Source organism: Callorhinchus milii, unplaced genomic scaffold (assembly GCF_018977255.1).
Source record: "Callorhinchus milii isolate IMCB2004 unplaced genomic scaffold, IMCB_Cmil_1.0 Scaffold17, whole genome shotgun sequence".
NCBI classification, from domain to species: domain Eukaryota; kingdom Metazoa; phylum Chordata; class Chondrichthyes; order Chimaeriformes; family Callorhinchidae; genus Callorhinchus; species Callorhinchus milii.
In genome coordinates this window covers 7,623,182-7,648,071 of record NW_024704758.1, presented here as the reverse complement: position 1 = coordinate 7,648,071, position 24,890 = coordinate 7,623,182, and the positions used below count along the sequence as shown (strand labels likewise).

General features: G+C 43.7%; 1 protein-coding gene across 4 annotated transcripts in view; it reads left to right on the top strand.

Annotated features, from left to right (window-relative positions):
- LOC103175090 (DENN/MADD domain containing 5A) overlaps nucleotides 1–20,707 on the top strand; it is a 67,686-nt gene extending 46,979 nt beyond the window's left edge. For all 4 annotated transcript variants that reach the window (XM_042341387.1, XM_042341386.1, XM_042341385.1 and 1 more), the window contains 15 exons: nucleotides 126–276; nucleotides 2,377–2,470; nucleotides 4,107–4,238; nucleotides 4,357–4,509; nucleotides 4,988–5,075; nucleotides 5,987–6,071; nucleotides 10,903–11,031; nucleotides 12,603–12,724; nucleotides 13,555–13,700; nucleotides 15,010–15,128; nucleotides 15,750–15,931; nucleotides 16,254–16,336; nucleotides 16,799–16,922; nucleotides 17,166–17,334; nucleotides 18,587–20,707. In XM_042341387.1, coding sequence (XP_042197321.1) covers nucleotides 126–276; nucleotides 2,377–2,470; nucleotides 4,107–4,238; nucleotides 4,357–4,509; nucleotides 4,988–5,075; nucleotides 5,987–6,071; nucleotides 10,903–11,031; nucleotides 12,603–12,724; nucleotides 13,555–13,700; nucleotides 15,010–15,128; nucleotides 15,750–15,931; nucleotides 16,254–16,336; nucleotides 16,799–16,922; nucleotides 17,166–17,334; nucleotides 18,587–18,770 — 1,961 coding nt within the window. In that variant the 3' untranslated portion in view covers nucleotides 18,771–20,707. The remainder of the gene's footprint in view (nucleotides 1–125; nucleotides 277–2,376; nucleotides 2,471–4,106; nucleotides 4,239–4,356; nucleotides 4,510–4,987; nucleotides 5,076–5,986; nucleotides 6,072–10,902; nucleotides 11,032–12,602; nucleotides 12,725–13,554; nucleotides 13,701–15,009; nucleotides 15,129–15,749; nucleotides 15,932–16,253; nucleotides 16,337–16,798; nucleotides 16,923–17,165; nucleotides 17,335–18,586) is intronic.
- Nucleotides 20,708–24,890: the final 4,183 nt, after the last annotated feature.

Genomic DNA, 24,890 nt, shown 5'->3' with positions numbered 1-24,890 from the left:
TCCAAGGCCTTTGGGCGAAACTAATTTTCCGCTCTTACAGCTCGGACCCGAAAATGCTAACTCTGTGTTTTCTGCCGACACTTCGATAGGAGAAAGTAACCCCAAAAATGCGTTTGTTTCTGCAGAGAAGGCAATTGAACTGAGACTTGCAAAGATTGATCACACTGCAGTGCACCCTCACCTGCTGGATATGAAGATCGGGCAGGGGAAGTACGAGTCTGGATTCTTCCCCAAACTGCAGGCAGATGTTCTTTCCTCATCTCCAGCTAGTAACAAGTAAGTGACTCACTAGTTTTCTCCCACTGCTTTTACCTGGGCTGCCTGTGCTCGGACTTTTTTTTCCACATAGGCTTTTTGTATATTTTTAACCACTGTATTGAGACAATCTTCTCCATACCTTGCTGCTGAATCCTAAAAATAATAACTCCTACATTTGAAATAGTGCCTTTCACATTGGGAGGACGTCTCAAAGTGCTTCATGGGATGTACTGTCAAGTGTAGTGACTGTGTACTTTGCCTGCAACACATAGTCACTACACTTCACAGTACATCCCACGAAGTGCTTTGAGACGTTCTCCTGACATGAAAGGTGCTGTATCGATCGCAAGGATTGTTATTATTATCCTTATTATATTGTAGGTCAGGGTGGTCCAACCTTTTGGTTGCTGAGGGCTGGATGCCCAATTTGAGAATGGTTCGCAGGTTGCTTAAGCAATATTTTTGTGTTTCCCTTCCAGAAATATAACATTTACTGGTTATGGAGGGAGCAGGTAGGCCAGATGAAATGGAGGAGTGGTGGGGGGGGGGCGGGAGGCGCGGGTGAGACCTCCCTCTTGTAGGTAAACGTAGCTACAATAACTGTGTAATTATCCATCATAGGAAAGCCACAATTTAAGTTCTTTGCTGGACTGCTCCTGCTTTTGACCTCCTGCCAGCTACAAACATTGCGCCCCCTCTCTCTCTCGTGTCTGATTGCTCTTGGCTCTTCCATCCGAGAAAGTTCTCAGTTATTCTCTAGCCAGGAATCGATCCTAAGGGAATCGACCAGACAAATTGATGGGAACAATGTTTAGAACAGAAGGAGACGGGACACTGTCCACCTGCTGCTCCTGCGTCATTCATCAAACTATAAGAAAGATTGATTTGAAGTGTTCGGCTCTGCTGTGAAAGCATAACCCTGATCCACAGCCCAGCGCAACAGGACGACACCTAATTCCTGCAGGTTAAACCTGTGTGTGTGCAATTGCTGAACGAAACAAGTATTTCAGCGCCTCCATTGTAACAATTGATGCAGCTCTACCCTCGACCTGTCCTTCTTTGGACCCACTCACTATTCCATAGCCAGCAGCGTGTGTCTGCCAACACCTGTCAGTCTATCAGTTTTATTTTCTCGCTGGGCTGCTTTGCCAATGAGGTGCATCAATGTACAGAGCAAACCAGTTGATGTGTCGTATTGGCAACCAGAGGCGTTCGTCTCTGTGAAACTCGACTAAACAGTAAAGTAATGACTCGAGCCACAGCACCACAGATAATAATAATATTAATCTTTGCATTTGATATAGCGCCTTATCACATCTTTGAGACGTCTCAAAGCGCTTCACAGAATATACTGTAAAGTGAATTGACCGTGTAAGATGATTGACACGAGAAACGTAAGTCTGAAATTAAGCTGAATTGTGAAATCTGAAGGACATAATAATAATAAATAATATTCCTTGCATTTGCTGTAGTACCTTTCACCTCAGGAGGATGGCTTCACTACAAAGTGTAATCACCTGTAGGTGAACCCAGCAGTCAATCATTTGTCAGAGCCAATTATTTGGGAGATTGTTATCAGGATAACAATCAAAGGAAATAGCAAGTTAAGATGGCTGGGGACGTGGGCTTTTGCTGCTTTACTGCATCAATCTATGGTGAACTATTCAGTATATCATAGCTATATTGTAGCTCACTCAAATGTCTGTTCTTGAAAACTTCACACCTCTCACCCTCGTAAATGGTTACTTTCAACCAGCTGGTTATGGAGCGGAGGTTTGAGAGCAGGTCTTCAGCTTAATCTCTTCCTCCTTTTGGGCTGAGGTGAGGTGGAGACGAGGTGGAGTTGACCTCAATGGGGAAAGAGAGAAAATGCAAAATACTTTGTGTGTGTGCGCGTATGTGTATTAAAAACAGCCTCGCACAGAATAAGTCTTGGAGTGCCAGCAGCTAACAGCTGCATATGTGTTGGTTGCTGTGTCTCAGTGCAGTGCTGGAGATCTCCGAGACACTATCCTGCACGAAGAGTACTGTATAAATCCAAATTGTTGTTATAGTGTCTGTAAGGTGGGTGAATAGAGTGTGCAGTGCAGTGCTGTAATGAGTTATCATCTGTGTAAGGTGGGTGAAGCGGAGTGCACCAGCTCAGTGGAGGCGGAAGGACCGACAGAAGCAGCACACAGAACACCTGCACCTAGACAACGACCAGCGAGAGGTCAGTTGGTGTTTTAATGGACAATCCCGTCACTTGTGTCTCGCGGTTGATTGACATCTGGGCCTGACTTACATTGAAACCTAACAGATCTCTGGTTGACGGGACTGTGTCATAGCTGTGCCCAGGTCAGTCGCTTAACACGATTGTTGCACCTAAACCAGGAAGTAGAGTGAGGAACACGTGTGCTGTTTTGGGGTTTCACCCATCAACACTTGATCCTCTCTTTGATCTGCTCGCTGGGTTCAGTACAGGCAGCAATATGTGTAGCAATATGTTGACCTCATCATCTTGAGTTTGGGTGGGGGAGAACATCAGTGATTGAGTCTCTATCCAGCGATTTTCCCCCTCAAAGCCCTTTTCTGAAAGTGTTTTGTGACGGTTTACTCTAACGCGCTGGAGGTTTTTCTTCATTGAGATCTATCATGTAGCGATTACTAAAAGTGGTGATCTTTACTGCACTTGCTGAATATTATTTGTCACTTCAAACCTGTAACAAAACGATTGCTGTTTTTCGCAGTGGACTCGTGATAGATCCCAGTGTCTCACCAATTCTCCAGTTATCTGTTTTAATGAGTTGACCTCTGAAACACTGCCTGATGGTCTCACAGCTCCCACTATGGTGCACTGATGGGAATGCCGTGTCTACTTTAATTTGCAATGGTTCTGATTCACAGCCAGTTTACGAATTCTTCGATTTTTTTCTTTCTCTCTCTTCAGTTTCACTTTTAGAGTACGGCTAGTTCTGTTTATCGTACCTGCTTTCTGTGATCATACAAACTTTCAAGTTGTGCTCGTTTCTGGTTGTCTTAATTCGGTTGTACGTTGGTTTGTGTTGCTTTACTTCTTCGCATTACTTTCTGTGTGTTACTCTGGTTGTTTGTCTCTTGCATGATTGCTGTACCATCAGCGTGTGGATTATCTCTCACCTGAACTGGAGATCGTCTTGTATTTAGACTCGGACAGGGACAGCCAGGCTACTAGGACCTCTGTAAAATCCATGTCTGAATTTTTTCTGGTATGTTACAGGGTCTAATGTGCTCCTCAGTCAAGTGCCTGTCTGCGTGTTCCTCCTCATCACATCTATTCCTCCGCACGCTGTCAGCAAACCCACCCAGCTGAAATGGTCTTGGTTGAATAATTACAGAAATCATTATTTGTGTGTGTGTGTGTGTGTGTCTCTCTCTTTCTGCTCATTAATGTGAGGGATAATTATTGAGACATTGAGTGTCTTTCCACACAAAGGCATTACAGCATCTCTGATCTGATGATGTTAAACCAAGCTGCCACTTGCCGGTTTTATTGGTTCGGGTGGTTGTTGAAGAGGCAAACACACTGTTTTGATGACGAGAGGGGAGTTCTCCAGATATCCAGGCCAATATTCCTTGTGCACCAAAATTCACCAACATTGATACTGCTCCCCACTCCACACACACACACACACACATGCACACAAGAGATTAATTGTTCATTCATCTCATTGGCGCAAATTTGCTGTAGTGTATGCCTACATCAAGGTCATTATACTGCAAAGTGACTTGATGCGTGAAGCACTTTGTGGCATTGCATTGTGATAAGGCACTGTGTCAGACACACACGGATATTACTTATTTGTGATTCCCTTTTATCTTATTTACAGAAATATATACAGGAAGCTCGGAATCTTGGAACCGGCATGCGGCAGCCAAAGCTTTCCAACCTTTCCCCTTCAGTGATCGCACAAACCAACTGGAAGTTTGTTGAGGGTTTGTTAAAGGAATGTCGGAATAAGGTAATTGTATGATCACAATCCTAACCCAATGTGCAGACGTGGTTTCCTTGTGTGATGAATGGGCTGTGGGTTGGTCTTGATCACTCAGTATGTGTGTATGTGTGTTTTTCCACCACAGACTAAGCGCATGTTGGTGGAGAAGATGGGGAGAGAGGCGGTGGAGCTGGGTCATGGTGAGATCAACATCACAGGAGTCGAAGAGAACACACTGATTGCCAGTCTCTGCGATTTGTTAGAGAGAATATGGAGCCATGGGCTGCAGGTCAAGCAGGTAAGTCACCAGGAGTCACAGCATTAGACTAACTAGTCTGCACTCAATGCTTCAAACATTTATTAATAAGGACCATTCTTAAATGCAGAGACAATGTTCTTCAAAACATATAATGCAGTGGGTGGAGGAGAGGGAGGCATTCATTCATCCTTTCACAAGTTTCTTCTCTTCCCTTTTGTAAGCTCTCTCTCTCTCTCTCTCTCTGCTTCACCCACCTTGCATTTGATATTGAGCCTCATTACGTTGTTGAGACCTCTCAAAGCGCTTCGCAGGATATATTGTAAAGTATATTTAGTGGGCATTTGCGCATAGCAATGTCCCAGAAAAATTCTTAAAATAAAAAATGAAACAAATGTGATGTATTTTTAATTCATTGTCTCTCTGAAGCATAAAATATTAGTGAGTCCGGCCATACAGAGCCGAGTGTGTAACATGTTACCGTGAGTATGTGTACAGTTGGATCTTTATTTCTGTCCAGGGTAAATCGGCTCTGTGGTCCCACTTATTACACTATCAGGAGACGAAAGAGAAGAAAGATGCCATCTCAGGTGGTACCAGCAGCTCAGGTGGGGATTTATCATTACCTGTGTTTAATAATAATAATCCTTGCATTTGATATAGCGCTTTCCACGTCTTCTAGACGTCCCAAAGCGCTTCACAGAATAGACTGTAAAGCGAATTGACTGTATATTTGTGGGCGAACGCGGCAGCCAATTGCGCACAGCAGTGTACCACAAACAGTCGTGGATTGAAAATGACCGATTTATTATTGTTTTGTTTTTGGAGGGACCATGTGTTTAATTGTAGGAACACAGATATGCCATGCATCTTACATTTAACTTTCTAAAGTAAGCTTTGGGTGCAATATCTTAATTGTAACTTTAAATTTGCCTTTCTTTTTTTAAACTTTATATTTGGATCATTTGCACTGTACAAGTGCCTATGGCACTCTCAACTCACCGCTTGGAGCCGATAGAATACAGTGTGTTTGCTATCCCTGCACATCTCCCTTTATATCCTGCTTCTCTGTTGCACTACCCTAACCCTGGAGTGCTTTGATTGTTGTGTTCATCAAATTAATGGGGGCTGACTTGAATTTTTCCCCCAAAAAATAAAATTTGTTTTTGTTTACAAATAAACATCTTGACGGTCTCAGTTGCATTAAAACGTTCTGTGAGGCTAGAGGGTCCAAGATATGCTAGATGCCCAACCGTGATTTGACTTCATATGTGTATCTAGCCAATGAGTTCCTGCAGGCTTTTGTACTTTGAGATCAGTAAATATATGTGTGTTGCATTGTTTGCACTGCATTCCACTTCGCTGCTGTGTTGGATTGGGACCGTGTCCAGTGATAAATAAATGCAGTTGATATCAGCTGAGAGAAAGTGTTGGATCCCGAAAATTATTAAATAGATTCAGCACCCAAATAGGTTACAATTCAAAGCAACTCCCTTCACGTGTGTATTGCTTCCCTCAGGAACGATCCACGATCAAGAAAGAAGGAAATCAGATGTCAGCCTTGCCATGCCTCCCCTGAAGATCTCAGTGACCCAGGACATGAGGTGGGTAGAGCCCATTATTATCCTTGGTGTCTTTTTTGTGGGGGATTTGCTGAGTGTCTTGACACGTGTGGAAAACCATCACTGTGATTAATACTAAACCAAACTACTGAAAGTTCCGCATAAGCGTAGAAATTTCTGTTTGTCTGGAATAAAATGGAATCTCTCTCTCTCTTTCTCTTTGTTTCTGTCCGTGTGTCTCTCTGGAGGGTCACACTCTGCACACCTCGTCTACAAAAATATTGGGCGTAGTTGGTAAGAGCCGAGGCATTGGGATCTCAGAGTGTGCATTGCGATACCACGTAAAAGAAGAAGGATCATCACCTTGGGCCGTGAACTATCTCAGTGCACCCAGTCAATCTGATTCCCAGACAGGGTGAAACCTTAGGCGTGTTTCCTTGCTCCACGCCCCTCTGTTTACCTAGCATTAAGTAGGAACCCGGTTGTTAGTCGATTGGTAGATTGCTTTCGGGGGTAATCATCCCTTCAAAAAAAAACAATAATATTAATAATTTGGTCACTCAATCCGCCGCTGTTTGTGGAACACCGCCGTGTGCGATTGGCTGCGGCGGTTCTTCTACAAAATTTATACTTTACAGTATTATTTCCGTGAAGCTTTTAAGGCGCCATATTAAATGCAAGGATTATCAGAGCACCAATAACACCTCGACTATACAACGACGCCAGGGGTTCATTTTAGATATCCAAGATACGCCACGCAGCAGCCAGCTGGACAGCTGCAAGCGAACCTGAACGCCTTGGAGGGCAGTTTAAAACCAAAGTTGCAACAGCGATTGGAAAAAAAGCTACACTGTGCCACCTGCTGGGTGATGGTTCCGAGTGCTGTGAGCAGTCTCGTACCACATCGTAAGGTTTCAGCTCCCATCTTTTCAGGTTCGTCTTATTTGCCCCGGGCAATCGAGTTAAAACTATATATTCGGTTTTGCAATGATAATTATAATCATAACAACACATTCAATTGCATTTTTCAACCCCAAATCACACAGAATAGAGTTGTTTAGGGGGTTGGGGGATGTCTAACCCTTTATTGCTATTGAACCCTTCCCATCTGTCTGTACAATGTGATTTTCCTATTATAAACATGGCATAAAATGTTCCCCAGCAACAGTGAATAATAATAGATTGTGGTAAGATTTTAAATAGTTAAATGCAATTTTCATGCAATTGCATAAATCATGTCACTTTTGTAGAAAACATACACATGTTTGCATTACCATCTTCTTTTTTTTATTAGGTTTCAGATGAACTTTGTTCTAATAATTTGCTTTCTTTAACCAATTATTTTTGGCTTCTGTGGAAAAACAGGCCTTGAAATAAACACTGAGTTGATAAGAATTTGGCAGAATGCTGCACAGTTTTAAATGTTAAGGTTACGGTCTCTTAAAGTGAAGGCTTGATTTCTCTAATGCCCCCCCAGCAGCAAGTTCAACCCTCCATAAGCTCCAGATCATCCAGAACTCCGCAACCTGTAGACTTTCCTGCACTCGGCTCCATAAGTCCCATCACTCCCATCCTCCCATTGAGTCAGCTTAGTCAAACCTGGCCGTGATGAATAATAATAATCCGTGCATTTGCTATAGTGCCTTATCACGTCTTTGAGACGTCTCAAAGCGCTTCACAGAATATACTGTAAAGTGAATTGACTGGACAAATCGCGACAGCCAATTGCGCACAGCAGTGTCCCACAAACAGTCGTGGATTGAGTGACCAATTTATTATTATTTTTTGAAGAAATTATTACTGCTGGAAAAGCGATCCGCCAATTGAATAACAACCGGATTCCTACTTACTGCTAGGTAAACAGAGGCTTGTGGAGTAAAGAAACTTGCCCAATCTTTCGCCCTGCCGGGAATTGAACCCAGGTCTCTCGCTTGTGAGGCGAGTGCTCCAATCACTCAATTACAGGACTCCACGTATAATAATAATAATAATCCTTGCATTTTATATAGCGTCTTATCACGTCTTCGAGATGTCTCAAAGGCTGAGATGGTTGAGGATCTCGGCGGCCTGAGGGAAGAGGCAATGGTGGAGGCAGGCAATATTGCAGAGGTGGTGGAAGGCAGAACGGGTCACAGCGTGGAACCAGAGATGTAACTGGTTTGATTTCAGACCATTTTTGACTTTGCAGCTTCTTTCTGTGTAGCATTGTGCTTGTGCCTTTGGCTCTTTGTTTCCCAGTGCGATTGATGGGACTTGGGGAGCCTGGTGCAGGAAAGGACATTCCTCCGGCTCTTTCTTCCCCAGTGGATTAACTTTAAGATCCTCCTACTGGTGGTTCAGCTGCCCTGGCACTGAGCCCAAGTGCTTGTTTATGTTTTGAGCCCAGGTAGTCAGTGTTGACAGGCTACTCGACCACATGTGATGGTGGTGTGTGGGAGGGGGGAGGAAGACTGAAGTGTTATTGTCATTTTCAAGAACCAGTCAGGCAACGCTACTGTTAAGTGCTCTGAGACGCTACCCTGCGTGGAGGATGCTGTACAAGTGCAAGTTGTTGTTGTCATGTCAAAGAAAGCAGCTTCTGTGTGATATCTGAATTAACCTACCCTTACTTGGCTGGTCAGCTCCAATCTGAATCAAAGTCCATCCACTATGGAAGGTGCAATGTAACACACCAGGACACCCTTCAGCAGAGGTCACTTGCAGCTCACTTCCTTTGAATTGCGTTTTGTCTAATCTGCTTTGTGAGGAGATGCTTCGCTTGTCTCACTGCTGCCTTGTGTCGGTCACCAGCTTCACGTCTTGTTACATCATCCCTTCCTCCACAGCACATCAGGAGCTCCAACCTGCAGAGTCGGCAGAAACCCTTGTGCCGTTCTTCACCGCATTCGTATTCTCTTTCTCTCTTCCCCCCCTCTCTCGCTCTCTACTCAATGTCATTGTCTACCAGAAAATTCCATGGCATTTGCAGATGCATTTAGGGAATGCTGACGCTTTGAGACATCTCAACAACATGTCAAATGCAAAGATTATTATTATTATTACTGAGCCTCCCACACCCCCCCCACCAGGCACCTTTACAGCGCTCTGCATTAGAGTTGGGGGGTGGGGTGGAGGTGGGGGGTTGGAGAGGAAACTATTTACTGGGCAGATTTTCCATTACTTCCGACCTAGTTAACATTAACACTGCAGAGATATGAATAATGGATGTTTGAGTCCATTTCTCTCGTGCACTTCAGGTCTTCCCTGCTGAGCGCATTCAGTGCCCACTTACTAGAGCGGTTGGTCGTGACATTGAGGGAGGTGAGGGAGGGTGTGGTTGTTTCAGTCTCTGTGTTGGGCTGTGCAGGGCAGACAACATGCCGTTCAGCTACTTTCTTACATGGATGTAGGTTGTTTCTGTTTGTCGGATTGCTAGGTGGAGGCAGAGGAGGAGAATGTGTTTTTTTGGGGGGGTGGACGAGAGAAAATCAGACAGTGGAATGGACTGACAAAATTCCATCTTGATCTTTTGAGTGCGTCCTGTACTGTCATTCACCTTGTGGCTTGTTTGTGGGACTTTGCTGTGCACAAATTGACCTCCACGTTTGTTCATCACTACACTTGTCAGCAATGACCTGTGAAGCTCTTTGAAATGTTTTCGACATCATATTACGTGGAAGGATTTTGCCCCCAAATCACACAGTGAATCCACTTTCCAATATATTCTGTGAAGCGCTTTGAGACATCTCAATGACGTGATAAGGTGCTATAATCAAATGCAAGGATTCTTATTATTTTTAAGGATTATTATTGGAGCTGAACATTATCTTGCAGTCCTGTATGAACATTTGAAAGTAACGCTTGCAATCGGAAGGTGCTTCTTATCAGTTTGTTATAATATAAACAGCTGTGCTGCTGGGATCAGCTCTGTGTTGGGGGAAAGATTATAGATGAGTTAAATGTCTGCGGGCAGCATTGCTGAGGGAGGCTTTACTTTGTCACAACTCTACACATGTGTCCTAATTAACCCAACAGTCTTTTCTGTGACACTTGGATATGGCTGACATGATAGTTATGGGAACAGTTGAGCTGACGATTGTGAAAGTTTAGATATACAGTGACTGGTTGCCATTGCTGCCATCAAGTATGCAATTCAATCACAGAAATGGGGGGTAGTAAGCCAATGTTGTAACTCATAAAACAGAACCACACTATAATAATAAGAATAAATAATCCTGCATTTGATATAGCACCTTTTATCAGGAGGACAAGTCAAAGCATTTTACAGGATGTACTGTTAAGTGTATGATTGTGCATTTTAAGGCAAACGCAACTGCCAGTTTGCGCACTGCGATGTCCCACAAATAACCTGAAGTCAGTGATCAATCTTATCTGGGAGATTGTTGGCCAGGACACCAGGAGAAATTCCTTTCTCTTGTTGAATAGTGCCGTGGAATCTTTAACGTCCACCTGAACAGGCAGGTGGGACCTCGATTTAACACCTCATCTGAAGGACGGCACCTCCCTCCGACAGTAATACGTTTACTTATAATGCTGGTTTGCTTACAGTGCGATTCGGGCGTGAACCCCGACATTACTGTTCACCATAAATTAAGTGGCCTTGGGCTGGCTTGCTTGTGTTCACAAGAGATGCAATTTACATTTGAAGTGTCATGTTGCTGTTGGTATTTTTTCACTTGTTGCAAGATATTTTTATCTTGATTGCTGTGGTTTTTTTGGGGTCTTTATCTCCTTTGACTGACCTGCAGAATCTACAATGCACAATCTGGGCAAGAGTCCAAACCCCAGTTGGAGATCATAGAACTGGGCAAAACATGCAGCGAGTCAGGGGATCTGATGGATTGCCTTATCGTCTGAATCTTTTCCCTTCCAGGCACATCCAGAACATTGGTGAGATCAAAACTGATGTAGGCAAAGCACGAGCCTGGGTGAGATTGTCCATGGAAAAGAAACTGCTATCCCGGCACCTCAAACAACTCCTCTCAGACCAGGAGTTAACAAAGTAAGACAGAGTACAGTATAGCGCTCAGTAACTTGTGGTACATTTTACAGCTGTGTTTCTCACCCATCAGTCAAAAACTGCAGCTCATCCCTGATAACCTCATAGCCGGTCCATAATAATATAATAATAATACTTGCATTTGATATAGCGCCTTGTCACGTCTTCGAGATGTCTCAAAGCGCTTTACAGAATATACTATAAAGTGAATTAACCTTATATTTTGTGGGCAAAACGAATTTGCCCACACCCGAATTCAATTTAGATAAGTGACCTGACAATCTCAAATACCAATGGTTCACCACATTTTAAGAAGAAACAAAGCTGGTCCCTGGTATCATACTTTGAGAAACACTGTCAAACAAGCATCGCTGCCAGAATCATGTACTTGCCATCCAATGTACACTACAAATGCAACATTCATGTCTGCTGTGTGCAAATTGTCTGCTGCGTTCGCCTACCATAACACACAGTCACTTGCCTTTACAGTCAGAGCGCTTTGATACACCCTCCTGGTGTGAAAGGCGCAATATCAAATGCAAGTATTTTGCAGACTGGAGAGTGGCCGTAGCATTTGATAACTTGCACTCACGTTCTGCATAGTCGAACCTGAACGTTTGTGAAAGCAGCAAGTTCACAGCTGAAAGACAGACGTGTGTAAACCTCTTTTTGCTGATTGTCGAGACCAAGAAATATTGGGAAAGGAGCCAAAAAAAGCTTTTTAATTATGATAGACAACAGCAATGAACCTGAGTTGTGCTGCTTTTCAATGAGCCACACATGTTCTATCTGATCTATCAGGAATTCAGTATGTCCTCATACAACACACATTTGCTTTGTAGCAATGCACACATGCTATTACTTAATACAGAGATTAAAATTGTCTTTACTGCTTATTCATTCATTGTGAATAGAATCGGATTGTTTTACAATTCACTCGGGGTGTAAACTAACAATTTAACTGCTAGTGATGTGTTTCTTTATCTGAACCTGTACAGTGTAAGTTCTCTTCTGTATATACAAAATATTAAAAACTGTTGAAGCTTCCAGTGTTTCCTTCTATCGGCACGAGTCTGCTGACATTCTAAAGTGGGCCAGTCTGTCTGACTGTGATCATGTTAAATAATCCATGGTGCAAGCTGCTGCATTTCATTTATTCATAGTGAGAGGCTGAAGGGAACTGGGTCATGCCTGTCTGGTAGCTTTGTGATTGTTAGATGCCTGGGCACTGAAGGCAGGGAGAACACAAATCCTATTTGTCTGAGATAATGGTGAATGACCCTTCAGTGACTGGGTGTCACTCACCCACCCACCCATCCACTCACTCATGTTTAAATAGTATTTATTTTATGATATATATTTTTTTCTTCTTCTGTATAACCCACACTTGATTGTTCATTTCAATACAACTAAATATTGTTTGCGGTTAAGAATGGTGTTGGGGTTTACACACAGACAAACTTCCTCACCACAGTGTTGCAATTGGCAAAATGCATTACCGGCTGCTCTGTCTCATGGTTTCCTGAAACGTGTAATGTTCTTCTTTTGAATGATTCTTTTTCCTTTGATTTCAGAAAGCTGTACAAACGTTACGCCTTCTTGCGCTGTGATGATGAGAAGGAACAATTTCTTTACCACCTCCTTTCATTCAACGCAGTGGATTACTTCTGCTTTACTAACGTGTTTACAACCATCAGTAAGAAACTCTTGTTGTGTGAAGTGACTTGTTAACCCGCTATCTCGTTTCGTCACAAATTATACTCGTTACAGTGTATTCTGTGAAGTGCTTTGAGATGTCTCAATGACATAATAAGGGGCTATATCAAATGCAAGGATTATTATTAATCGCAGTTGAGAATTGATTTTTGATCAACTCAAAGAATCTTTGAGCTTCATTGCCTATATTTCGTCTATGGTATTGACTCTCAATGTGGTTCATTACTGGGATCAATACATTGGTATTTATAGAGCTGATGTTTTAAGAAAACCTTTGAAATCCAATATATCAGACTGGTGTACCTTAGTTTGTTTCTGAGAAATCCCAAGTAATTTTTTTAAAAAAATCATATGGCATCTTGAAACATATTCAGAAAATTTAGCATTGGAATTTCCAATGACAGAGCAAAACAATGTCCCAGAAATGTGGGAATATTTAGGGTCATAAACAACCACTGCAGTACATCCGACCAAAAGCAAAGTTCAAAGAATACCACACAATGATGCTCTTTGTTATAATCCTAAATCTTTTCTTTTACTTAAAAATCTACTTTTTATCTACTTTTTAATTTGCTTTGGGACTCAAAAACTAAGCGTAGTAGGGCTAGGACAAGACAACTCACCAGTGGCTATGATGTGGCTTCGGATATGTTGTCCTCTTACTTTAGTTTCCAAAATAAAGCTATTTGGATGTACAATAAAGAGAAACCATAAATAAGGGGCAGGACAAAGACAGACTGCACTTTTTGTGCTCTGCTGGTAAGGTCATTGCCGGAGGCGGGTTTTATATTGATGATTTGTATCTTACAGTGATTCCATACCACGTGCTGGTGATTCCCAGTAAGAAACTGGGTGGCTCCATGTTTACATCTAATCCCTGGATCTGTATATCAGGAGAACTGGGGGAGACGGGCATCTTGCAGGTGCCTAAGAGCATCCTTGAAATGACATTTGAGGTCAGCACAAAGTACCAGCATCTGTTCAGTACGATTGTTCTTTGTAAATATTTTTAACGTTGATCCTTTAAATGGTGTATTATGAAGTAAGTACAATCTTTATCAATTGTGCCTTTGTCTCCTCTCTCCCTTGTACGGTTTTGGGTGCAAACTCCTTGTGGGACTGATTTTCTAACTGAGGGGGAAGGCTTGATAACCCTTTCCTGGGTTTCTGCCTGAGCCACCTTTCAGCCATACACAAGCAGGTGCTTGAGAGTGAATTTGTCCTTTCGCCCCATACCTCTGAGATAGTGCCAAAGGCACTTTGCTTCTACCTAATGCTTCCTCAGAAGACCTACTACCAGAATTGCCGTCCAGGGGCTGCCGCTTCTAATTTACACTGCAATCTTCATTATCTTTATAAGAAAACATGTCCAGCTGGTGCTGCATTACGGTCAGATTTGAGCTCTCGGCCTATGTCCATTGGGAACTGCCCAAAACTCTCCTTACTTGGGACTCGAGCAGCTGTCAGTAGGATGAGATTTCCTCATATCTCTCTCTGAAACGGGATTCGGACCCTTGTTACAGGGGTGACAGATGGTCTGCTATCTGATGCCCTGCTTGATTCAGAAATCCCTTCACCTGATCTAAAGCTTTCAGCACTGCAGTAAACTTAGGATGGGTTAACCATTATACAGTTTTAATTTAACGACCTCCAGTATTGTCTTGGTTGTAACTCACATGGGTTAATGATATAGAAAACAGCCCCAGCTCTGATTGTTGATTGCAGTGTACTGAGCATAAAAGATCTCCTAAAGACACATGAGTTACGTAATGGGGTAAATTCCACAATTGGACATCATGTCTGTTATCCTGCGGAACTTTTAAATATATAAACATTTAAATAGTTTCCTTACTCCACACGCCTTTGTTTACCTAGCAGGAAGTAGGAACCCAGTTAGTCAATTGGCGGATCGCTTTCCGGGGGGTAATAAATCTCTTCAAAATAATTTGTTCACTCAATCCACGACTGTTTGTGGGACGCTGCTGTGTACAATTGGCTGCCGCGTTTTGCCCACAAAATACACAGTCAATTCACTTTCTAGTATATTCTGTGAAGCGCTTTGAGATGTCTCAGTGACGTGATAAGGCGCTCTATCAAATGCAAGGATTATTGTTAATTCATTAATGACATGGCACAAACCAACCCATGAAATGATCATATTCTATACAAAGAGGGTGTTGGCATGAGGAACGGGTTACGAGTGTCCCTTGAAACTATGTCAATTACATTTTAAAATGTACACCGGTTCTTTCTTTAATCTTCCAGTGCCAGAACTTGGGGAAACTCACTACAGTGCAGGTTGGTCACGACAACTCGGGCTTGTATGCCAAGTGGCTGGTGGAATGCATCATGGTTAGGAATGAGATAACCGGTCATGCGTACAAGTAAGTTCAGTGTTTGTGATACTGCAACCACTGTATAATCTTGCTTCCCTGCATATTAAATCCGAGAGAAGCGTATATTAAATTTTGACCCCAACCACCAGCTCAGCCAGAGACCTGTTGTAAATTGATGAGAATGCTGTAGTTTTTTTCCTTTGGGATTACACATTTCTTCATTCTCACAGTCTCCGCCCACCATAAAATCAGGTTCACCTAGAGTCAGACTGTTTAGGATTTGCCTACTTGAGCCCGTATATGTCGTTCAATCGATTACAATTCCAGAACGGTTCACATTGGAACGACCTGCATGTTTTTTCTCCTGTGATAGCTCATTGTGTAACATTGTACTGAACTATATGATCCTTGGTCATAGCTATTTGTTGATTTCAATGTTAAGGAGCAGACAGAAAAAGGATAGGGGTGGACTTGGATTTGATGATCCATGAGGTCACTTAGCCCAATGACACTCACTGTCAAACACATGTGAGGAATGGAGTGATTGAGGTACCCGACTCCCAGCAAGATTTGCCCACCTTCGGGGGGAGTTAGTGGGAGAGAATAAGATTTAAAGAACCATCCGTGTGTCTTATCAGAGCGAGTCGCGGCATTTATTTCTGTTGCCAGGTTCCCGTGTGGGAGGTGGCTCGGTAAAGGGGTGGATGACGGGAGTTTGGAGAGGATCCTGGTCGGGGAACTCGCGTCAGCCACTCAGGAAAACGATGAGCGGCACTGCCGAACACCCCCTATGCAGCAATCTCCCAGTATGATCAGAAGACTCGTCAACATAACTCCCACCAGCAGGCCAAGTGAGTGACCTCAGCACCTGCCACAGAATCAGATGTAGTCATTAGAGTGTGGTAAAGGGAGGAATGACTTTCTCTCTCCCTCAATTCGCCAAATCGTTTAACCTTTATAACCCAATTATATCACCAATAATTTGTGACTTACTTATATAAGGGGTGGGGGGGGGCAAGGGGGTGGGCAAAGGGGGGAGTGCAAGGGGGTGGGCAAAGGGGGGAGCGCAAGGGGGTAGAAGGCATTTTCATTGTACTACGCTCAACATTAGAAAAAAGTCACAAGACCTGTCGCTTTTTAATAATATTAAAATATTCGCCTTCGTTCTTGTAGAGCTGAACACTGGTCAGATACAAGAGTCCGTTGGCGAAGCTATCAATGGGATCGTCAAACACTTTCATAAGCCTGAAAAAGAGGTAAGGCGGCTACGGTTCAAGAAACAATTCTGAGCGAAGGAAGTTATAACCTGCCAGAGTGTGATGTGGTTCTTTCGCTAATTCAGGTCGTTCTTGAAATGTTCTTTTTTGAAAGGATTTTATGACAGATCCATTCGAAATTGAACGGATTGAAATTAAATAAGGAAAGAATTATAGTGGTAAAGTAAACCAGCAGCCATATTTGGAAACTTCCAGCTCAGCACTGCGCTCAGGCTGTATTTTATACGACAATAATATCCAAATCAACCACTTTGAGAGGCGTGTAATATGGACATTGGGAAGCACATATGCAGCTTACCTTAAGTATTTCCATCATGGGTTCAGTAACTTCACTCCATGGGCTATTTGCTATATCCCACCATCCCAGTGAAAGCTTTCTGTGAAGTTTGTGCCTGACACCATGCTCCGAGGTAATCGTGCCTCTCTGTGTTTCTGTTGTAGAGAGGCAGCTTGACATTACTGCTTTGTGGCGAAAATGGGCTTGTAACTGCCTTGGAACAGGTGTTCCACCATGGATTTAAGTCACCGAGACTCTTCAAAAATGTCTTCATTTGGGACTTTTTGGGTAAGTCAAGCACACGTTGTTTTTGTTTTTAATTGAAGCATGTCTTTATCTTGCACTGCAAAACCTTCTGCTGTTCCATTGGCTTTCCCTTGCACGGTTGAGGACATGTCTACACCTCCAAGCCTGACTTGGATTCCAGGCAGGTTTTCTTTGAGCCAGTTGAGGTCCAGGGAGGCTATGAAGATAGCACAATGCCATGTATCCAAGATTATTACTGACTGCATTTTGTGCTCTTTCTTTCAGAAAAGACTTACGCTCACTTTGAGAGCCTTGAACAGACTGAAGTGACTCCAGAAGAGAACTGGCAGACGCGGGCCAGGAATTTCTGCAAGTTTGTCAGTGCCATCAACAGTGCTCCCAGGAACATTGGAAAAGATGGCAAGTTTCTGCTGCTGGTCTGCTTGGGCTCAAGGTAATAAACACTTCTTTGCATTCTCTTGAAGACAATATTGTGATCCACCTGATAACTGGTCTTCTTTCCACATATGTAAAACCACCATTGGAACAATTTGTATTTCTGGACGAGCTAGTGAATGATAATAACCCTTGCATTTGATATAGCGCCTTAGCACGTGGTTGAGATGTCTCAAAACGCTTCACAGAATATACTGTAAAGTGAATTGACTCACCCACAAAATATATACGGTCAATTCACTTTACAGTGTATTTTGTGAAGCGCTTTGAGATGTCTCAAAGACGTAATAAGGCGCTATATCTAATACAAGGATTATTATTATTATATTTTGTGGGCAAAACATGGCAGCCAATTGCGCCCAGCAGTATCCCACAAACAGTCATGGATCTGAGTGACCAAATTATTGTTTTTATTTATTTATTTGATGATGTTCCATCAATTGCTTAAAAATATCTGATAAAATGAAATGTACCAGATTAAAAGTTCAGCCTCTCTGAGATAAGTTACTACAGAGAAGTTTTCGGGGGTGGGGAAGGAAAATGTCCCTTTCTCTACCGAAGAGGCTGAGTCGCCCTGGAAATCCAGCCACCATCAGACACCTTGTCCAAGACAATCTAGTCTGAGTGTCTGCAAGCTTTCTGATGCAGTGTGATATGTGATCCAGCCCACGATTGCTTTCAAAAGTTTTTTTTATTGGTAGTGATTCACAAAGCTGATGTGTCGAACTGCGTTTGTGTTGACATTTTAAAGTTTGTCCGGAAGCAGCACTGGCTCAGCAGGTCTGCGCTGGTTACTTTGACATGATTGCCTTCCTACATTACACACTTTCCAGGATTCTGCAGCCCACGTCCTCTCCTGAACTGTGCTCCGTGAGCCTGTCACCCTCATTTTTGTTTGTCCTCACGTTCAAGCACCTTACCTCTGCGGCTTTCTGTATCCCTACCACCCGGTTCACTCTCACTACTCAGCGATCTGCTTTGGTCTCGCTCACCGATCGTGGGATGGCTTTCAACTGTTCCGTCCTACTCTCTGAAGCTTCATCCTGGAGACCCTCCACTTTGTCGCTCCCTCACTGCCCTTAAGACCCATCTCTTCAACCGATCTAGTTCTGTTTTACGACGAAGGGAGTGTCGGGATTTTGTGTTTTGTTTAAGCTGTAATGCTTTTCGCTCTGCGTTTCCTGCAGCCGAATGACTATGTCTGTCGGTCTCTCCGTCACATCCTCAACCTCTTTCTCCTTGCGTGACAGGGACCACCTCTTGCACCACTGGATCGCGCTGCTTGCCGACTGCCCAATCACGGCTCAGATGTACGAGGACATGGCTCTCATCAAAGACCACACCCTCGTCAACTCCTTGATCCGAGTGCTGCAAACCCTGCAGGAGTTCAACATCACCCTCGAGGCATCTTTGGTCAAAGGAATAGACATTTAGGCAGTGACCGTGCACTGCTGACAGCACTAGCAGGGAGGAGGGAGCGTACAGCTTATGACGTGCGCGAGATAAATGCTACAGGAAACACAAGACTGCAATATTTGGAACTCAGCAGCTAGTTTAGAAGTTGCAAAGAAGTTGCCATAAAGTATGTGCAATGAGCCTTTTTAAAGCCTGTTGCCCAAGACTGTATTGGCTGTGTTGGGCAATTTTAGGGTTTAAAATAATGTGCATACACTCCATTTCTAATGTTTACTGGTTTTACTGCGCTTAACAGCCAACACAAGAGAGATGCTTTTTTTTTGTACATATTCTTTTGGGTGGGGGGTAAAAAGAAACCAAGAAGAAAAAGCAGTGTTACGTTCTTTTTTTAAAAAAATTGTTTTGCTGCAAATGGCTAATACTTGCACTGTTAACTTCAATTTACATAGTTGTTTGGACATTTTATTTAATACCTGTACATAATGCTGGTGCACTGAGCTGCGCACTCCATTTACTTTGTAGCTGCTAAAATATATCTATATATAGACAAGTATTCTTGTAAATCTAACTTGGTATTTTTTCAAATGTTGGTGGGTAAGAGTTTAAGATGAGAGATTGAGATTGTTGAGTAAATACTCTCGTTTGTAACTTTTTTTCCCCCTATATCACTTACCCTCTCTATTTTACAACAGAGATTTAATTTCCCTTAAATATGTCCGTTCGACATGCAAGTAAGTACCTATGATGTCTACCTGGAAAGCACAGCCTTCTTCAACTCAATTCAATGAGGTTCTCATTCAAGCCACGTGCGGATGTAACATGGGATGTCACACGTTGACCACACCAGCCGAGTAGAGTATGTGTGCGTGTGGAAACATGTTAATGCTAACACATGTCTGATTCATTGACTGATACCATAACTTTACATTCCAGGAGACGGAGGAGGAATTGTCACCTGTGGGATTAACAACCTTATATTTAATATTTAATATTGCCTCCCCTCTCCCCTCCCCACTCTTTTCGTTCCTGTACAAAGGTGATTAGAATTTAATCATACAAAATGTTATGGGTTTGCCCAATCCACTACCTGTTCAGGTGGGCTTACATTTTGCAGACAATATTACACTTGTACTGTAAAGATTTTTAATGATCTGTGTTTCTTTTTTTTAAATCATGATCAAAGTAGAGTAAATAGATGTCAGGAAGCCCCCTGAGATCTCCTTAGTCTTCAAAGCTCTGTCTGGCAGACCAAACTACCGATAGTTTATGGCTGCCTGTGTTCCCTCTCTCCCCCCACTCCCCCGCCCCCACACACAGACACATACACCTTACTGGCCTGTGAGGAGGCTGCATCCAGCATTGATTTGTATAATTTTTATTGTTACCGAGGTTCTGCATTGGGTCTAGACCTAAGTATTATGTGCCAGATTTTTCTAGACAAGCTTCCCGTTAGCCTCTCGTACTATCAGGATAGCACCTCCAAGCTCTTGTCAAACATTAGTAAAATAAACTATGATTGAGCCCTTAGCCGTAGATGCATGTAAAGTAATCGACACCAAGGACAGGTTAATGTGATAGAGGCCAAGACACCGGACTCATTTAAGAAATAAACTATTTTTTGTTCAACTCTCTAGTCCAGGAGAGTCCAAGGCCATTTCATCTCACCTCTACTGCAGAGACGGAGGGAGGAAAATCAATTAGAATTTCTGCTCTTGATTCCTCTCCAGTGATTTCTGTTGGTGTGTGACCATTCAACGAGGACAAGATCAACCTCGCAAAGCCCATGATTGTAAAACTTAGTGTCTGGGCTCAGGATTTAGGTACTGTAAAATGGTCATGACTGTGGAACCATACCCATACTCCACCACATCTCGGTAACTTCGGGAGAGGAGTAATGGAAGAACTGAATAATCCTTGCATTTGATATGGTGCCTTATGATGTCTTCGAGACGTCTCAAAGCGGTTCACAGAATATACTGTAAAGTGAATAGACTGTATATTTTGTGGGCGATACGCAGCAGTCAAATGTCCCACAAACAGCCGTGAATTGAGTGACCAATTTGTTGTTAAGGAATTATTATACACGGAAAATAACAACCTGGGTTCCTACTTACTAAATGGTTATTAATTCCAAGTGACCTTGAAGTGTCAATCATATCAGCCAAGAAATCCACAGATTTTTTCTTAAAACAGTAAGTCTAATTTGCAGATGCTTTTCCCCCTGTGTTAATACGTAAGGCAATCCTTGGTATATATACGATTTCCCAGCACAATCCTGTTGTCCGATTGACATGTCCATTCTGAGCACGATCCTGAAGTTCAAGGTTGGAGAGCTAACCATTTAGATGAATCACTGATGATCTATTAACAGTGACCAAGTTGCCATGACTAAAAGTTACCCCTGCTTTCCCCTCCGTCTTTACTTAAAAAAATTAATATATTTTTGAGTCCGAGGTTGGAATTCAAGGCCCTCATGTAGAACGTTTGGGTCAAGCTAATAGGCAGGTTGGCACATGTCGAGTGAGGTTAAAAATGCCTGAAAATCCAATAACAAGCAAGGAACCATTCTCCCTGAACAGGCAGGATATGGTGTCAGCCGCACACCCTCATTAAACAGTTTTCAATCTCTCTGAAGCATCTGGTAAACTGGCAAAAGCATCCTATCGATAGCAATCACTCTCTTTAAGCACAATATTGTTCATTGGGGGAGGTTATCGTTGAATCAGAATAATTAATCCCCACTCCCCAAATCCAGGTAACAGTTTTGTGTCCTAGCATTTACATTATTGGAAGAGTCAACAATGTGGATATTGAACAGATTCTTTCCTCACTGCTCTCCAGTGGAAGACATGAAATTGGGGCTTCTGATTTAATTGTGTTGTAGCGATTGAAAACGTTTTACCTTTACCCACCATAAGCTCCTTAGCTATTAATATTCTTACAAAGAATGTAACCAAGTTGCACAATATCAAAAGATATATATAAAAAAAGGTTGAATTTGTTCACGAATACTGCACTCCCTTATAAACACAAAATATTTGCTGCATTGCATTATATTTTAGATATATATTTGACATGGAGCAAAATATATTGCAATGTATATTTTTCTCAAGGGTTTACTGCAGTGGAATCTACAGGGGAAGAGGACCAGTTGGGTGAATTTTTTTTAATATTGCTTTTTCCTGTAGTTTGTAAGTAGGACCATCTGAAGAGCATTATACTTAACATAAACCAGAATTAATTCTTTAGCCATGAGATTATGTTCTGTGTGTGTATCATACTAACTGGTCAATGGTGTACAGTGTATTTAAAATGTATTAACGAAGACATGTTGATAGTGATATGTCTGTATTTATAAGTGTAATGTATATTTTTACATGATGAATTTGCTCCTGTGAGTAGATGATGACTAACTGGGTGGGGATGGGTTTATAGAAGGAGTTGTTTGTTTATATCTGTTTAACTGCCCTGTCGGGTATCTAATTCTGTATATGAACCTTAGCTCTGTACTATATAGATGGCCTAGTGGTGTTGTATTCCAAACTGTCCTTATAAATAAACTGAAAAGATTTGATAATTTTCGGTTTGACTATGAAGTGATGATGCAACAATCTTGCTGCTCTGTCCACTTGTTGCTTTAAACGCAATGTTTCAGACTTATGATGTGATCATGACCCAATTTGTTCCATCGAGGATAAACAGTCACCCCTTTCTCAGTGACAACTTTGCTCACTGACACCAGCAAACTACTTATATTATGATTGTGGCTTGGAGTTCCCATAACAGAATACACTGGAATGTGAATTAACTTGCGTATCTTGTGGGCAAAACGCGGCAGCCAATTGCGCTCAGCAGTGTCCCACAAACAGTCGTGGATGAAGTGACCATATTATTATTAATTGTTATTATTATTAGCAATGAGTAAATGAAAGGATTAAAGAAGTGGTGATGTTTTGTGGCCACCTGCAGCCGCCAGTGACGTTCCTGCCAATTGGCAAGATCTCTCCAGCGTCAATCTCCATTGATAGCCGCTGTCAAAAGATGCTTTTTGCTGCTCTTATTTACACGAGGGTTGTCACCTATCGGATCGTTACCTTTGAGGGGTGGGGGAGAAACCCACCTTCGTCCTTATCAGGTACAGTATCGTGTTTTGAAAAGTGAGCGCATACCTTCTGCGCTGTGTCACATCAACTCGAGCACATGAAGACGCCGATGTATTTGCAGATAAGGAAAACAGTGGTGTGGGTCAGTCAAAACAACTGACTGCAGGGCACATGGTATTTTCTAAAGAGGTCCAGGCACTTACAACAACCGTACAGACCCTTACCATTCGTTTGTTCACTCATTCAATTTCTTTTGCTCTCATACTGATGTTGCCGTTGCTTTCTTTTGATTTGCCCATCTCTCTCTCTCTCTCTCTCCCTCTCTCTCGTGCATTTGATTGTCACTGGAGTCATTTCCATTCCAACGTCTGGCATTCATGACCGGATTTTTTTTTGGAGGGGGGGGGGGGGGGCGGAAAAAATATTCCTTGCAAAAATTCAAATGACGTCCCCACCGACGCCAAAGAAAGTTAATGTCAAGGTGGTGGAGTGTGTGGGAGGAGAGCGGGACAGAGAGCGGAGAGCGTGAGAGAGGGAAGCAGCAAAAAAAAAGGAGGAAATGCACACGACATGTCTGGTTGTCAAGTCTACTCCCAACAGCGACAACAAACGACGTGCTTTCCTTTCAAGTCGGGAGGAACGGAAGTCCATCGGAAAACACGAACTTAATAATAATCCTTGCATTACGACACAGCGCCTGGTCGCGTCTGCGAGACGTCTCGAAGCGCTCCACAGAAGTAAATCGATGGGACTTGCGTGTTTTGTGGGGGGGGGGGGGTGGGGGGGAGTAAAATAGGGGCCAGATATACATATAAAAAAACACCTCGGTGGGTTGGAGGAACTGCCCGGTGGAAGTATTGCATTGGGGTAAAAGTGATGCACGAGGTGGGGAATCAATCCACATCGCATCACTTCAGCACGTAATGCAATACGTCTGCACGTTTACAACAACACACACACACACAATATACATATATATGTATACACATATAGAGCTGCGATGCAACAGTGTGTTTGTGCATTTGTTGCATTTATTGTCATTGCAAAATACAGCCCCAAAAAAGCGTTTTTTTGTGCGTTTCTGCGTCTCGCACAACGCGAAGGTTTCTCAACGACGAAACCTCTCAACGTGCACGTAGGCTGGAGGGGGGGGGGGGGGGGGGGGGGCGTTTTATGTCTGACGTCGCAATTTCCTCCCAAACCCTCCCCCCCCCCCCCACACACACACACACACACAGAGAAAAATAAAGATTGATATCAAATGAGTCTGGAGGCGAGGAGGGAGACACGGTCTGTGTCTGTGACCCGACTGGTTATTCATCTACAAACGCAACGCAACTCGATGCGGTGGTGCGGTGCGGTGGGAGGAGGGGGGGGGGTGCAGTGGGGAGGGGGGGGGGGGGGTGAGGGGGGGGGGGTGGGGGGGGGGGTGCAGTGGGAGGGGGGGGGGGTGCAGTGGGGAGGGGGTGGGGGGGGTGCAGTGGGGAGGGGGGGGGTGCAGTGGGAGGGGGTGGGGGGGTGCAGTGGGGAGGGGGTGGGGGGGTGCAGTGGGGAGGGGGTGGGGGTGGGTGCAGTGGGGAGGGGGGGTGCAGTGGGGAGGGGGTGGGGGGGTGCAGTGGGGAGGGGGTGGGGGGGGTGCGGTGGGCACCCCCCCACCCCCTCCCCACTGCACCCCCCACCCCCTCCCCACTGCACCCCCCCCCACTCCCCACTGCACCCACACCCCCACCCCCTCCCCACTGCACCCACCCCCCCCACCCCCCTCCCCACTGCACCCCCCCACTGCACCCACCCCCCACCCCTCCCCACTGCACCCCCCCCACCCCCTCCCCACTGCACCCCCCACCCCTCCCCACCCCCCCACCCCCTCCCCACTGCACCCCACCCACGCACCCCGTATTTATATATTAAAAAAACTCAGTCCACTCCTGATCTCTCCAGCAGGTGACCTCTCCACACTCAGGCATCAAACGAAGAGGGGTTGGGAAACTCATCACCAATGCTCAAGTTGAATGAATGATTATCACTTGACCAG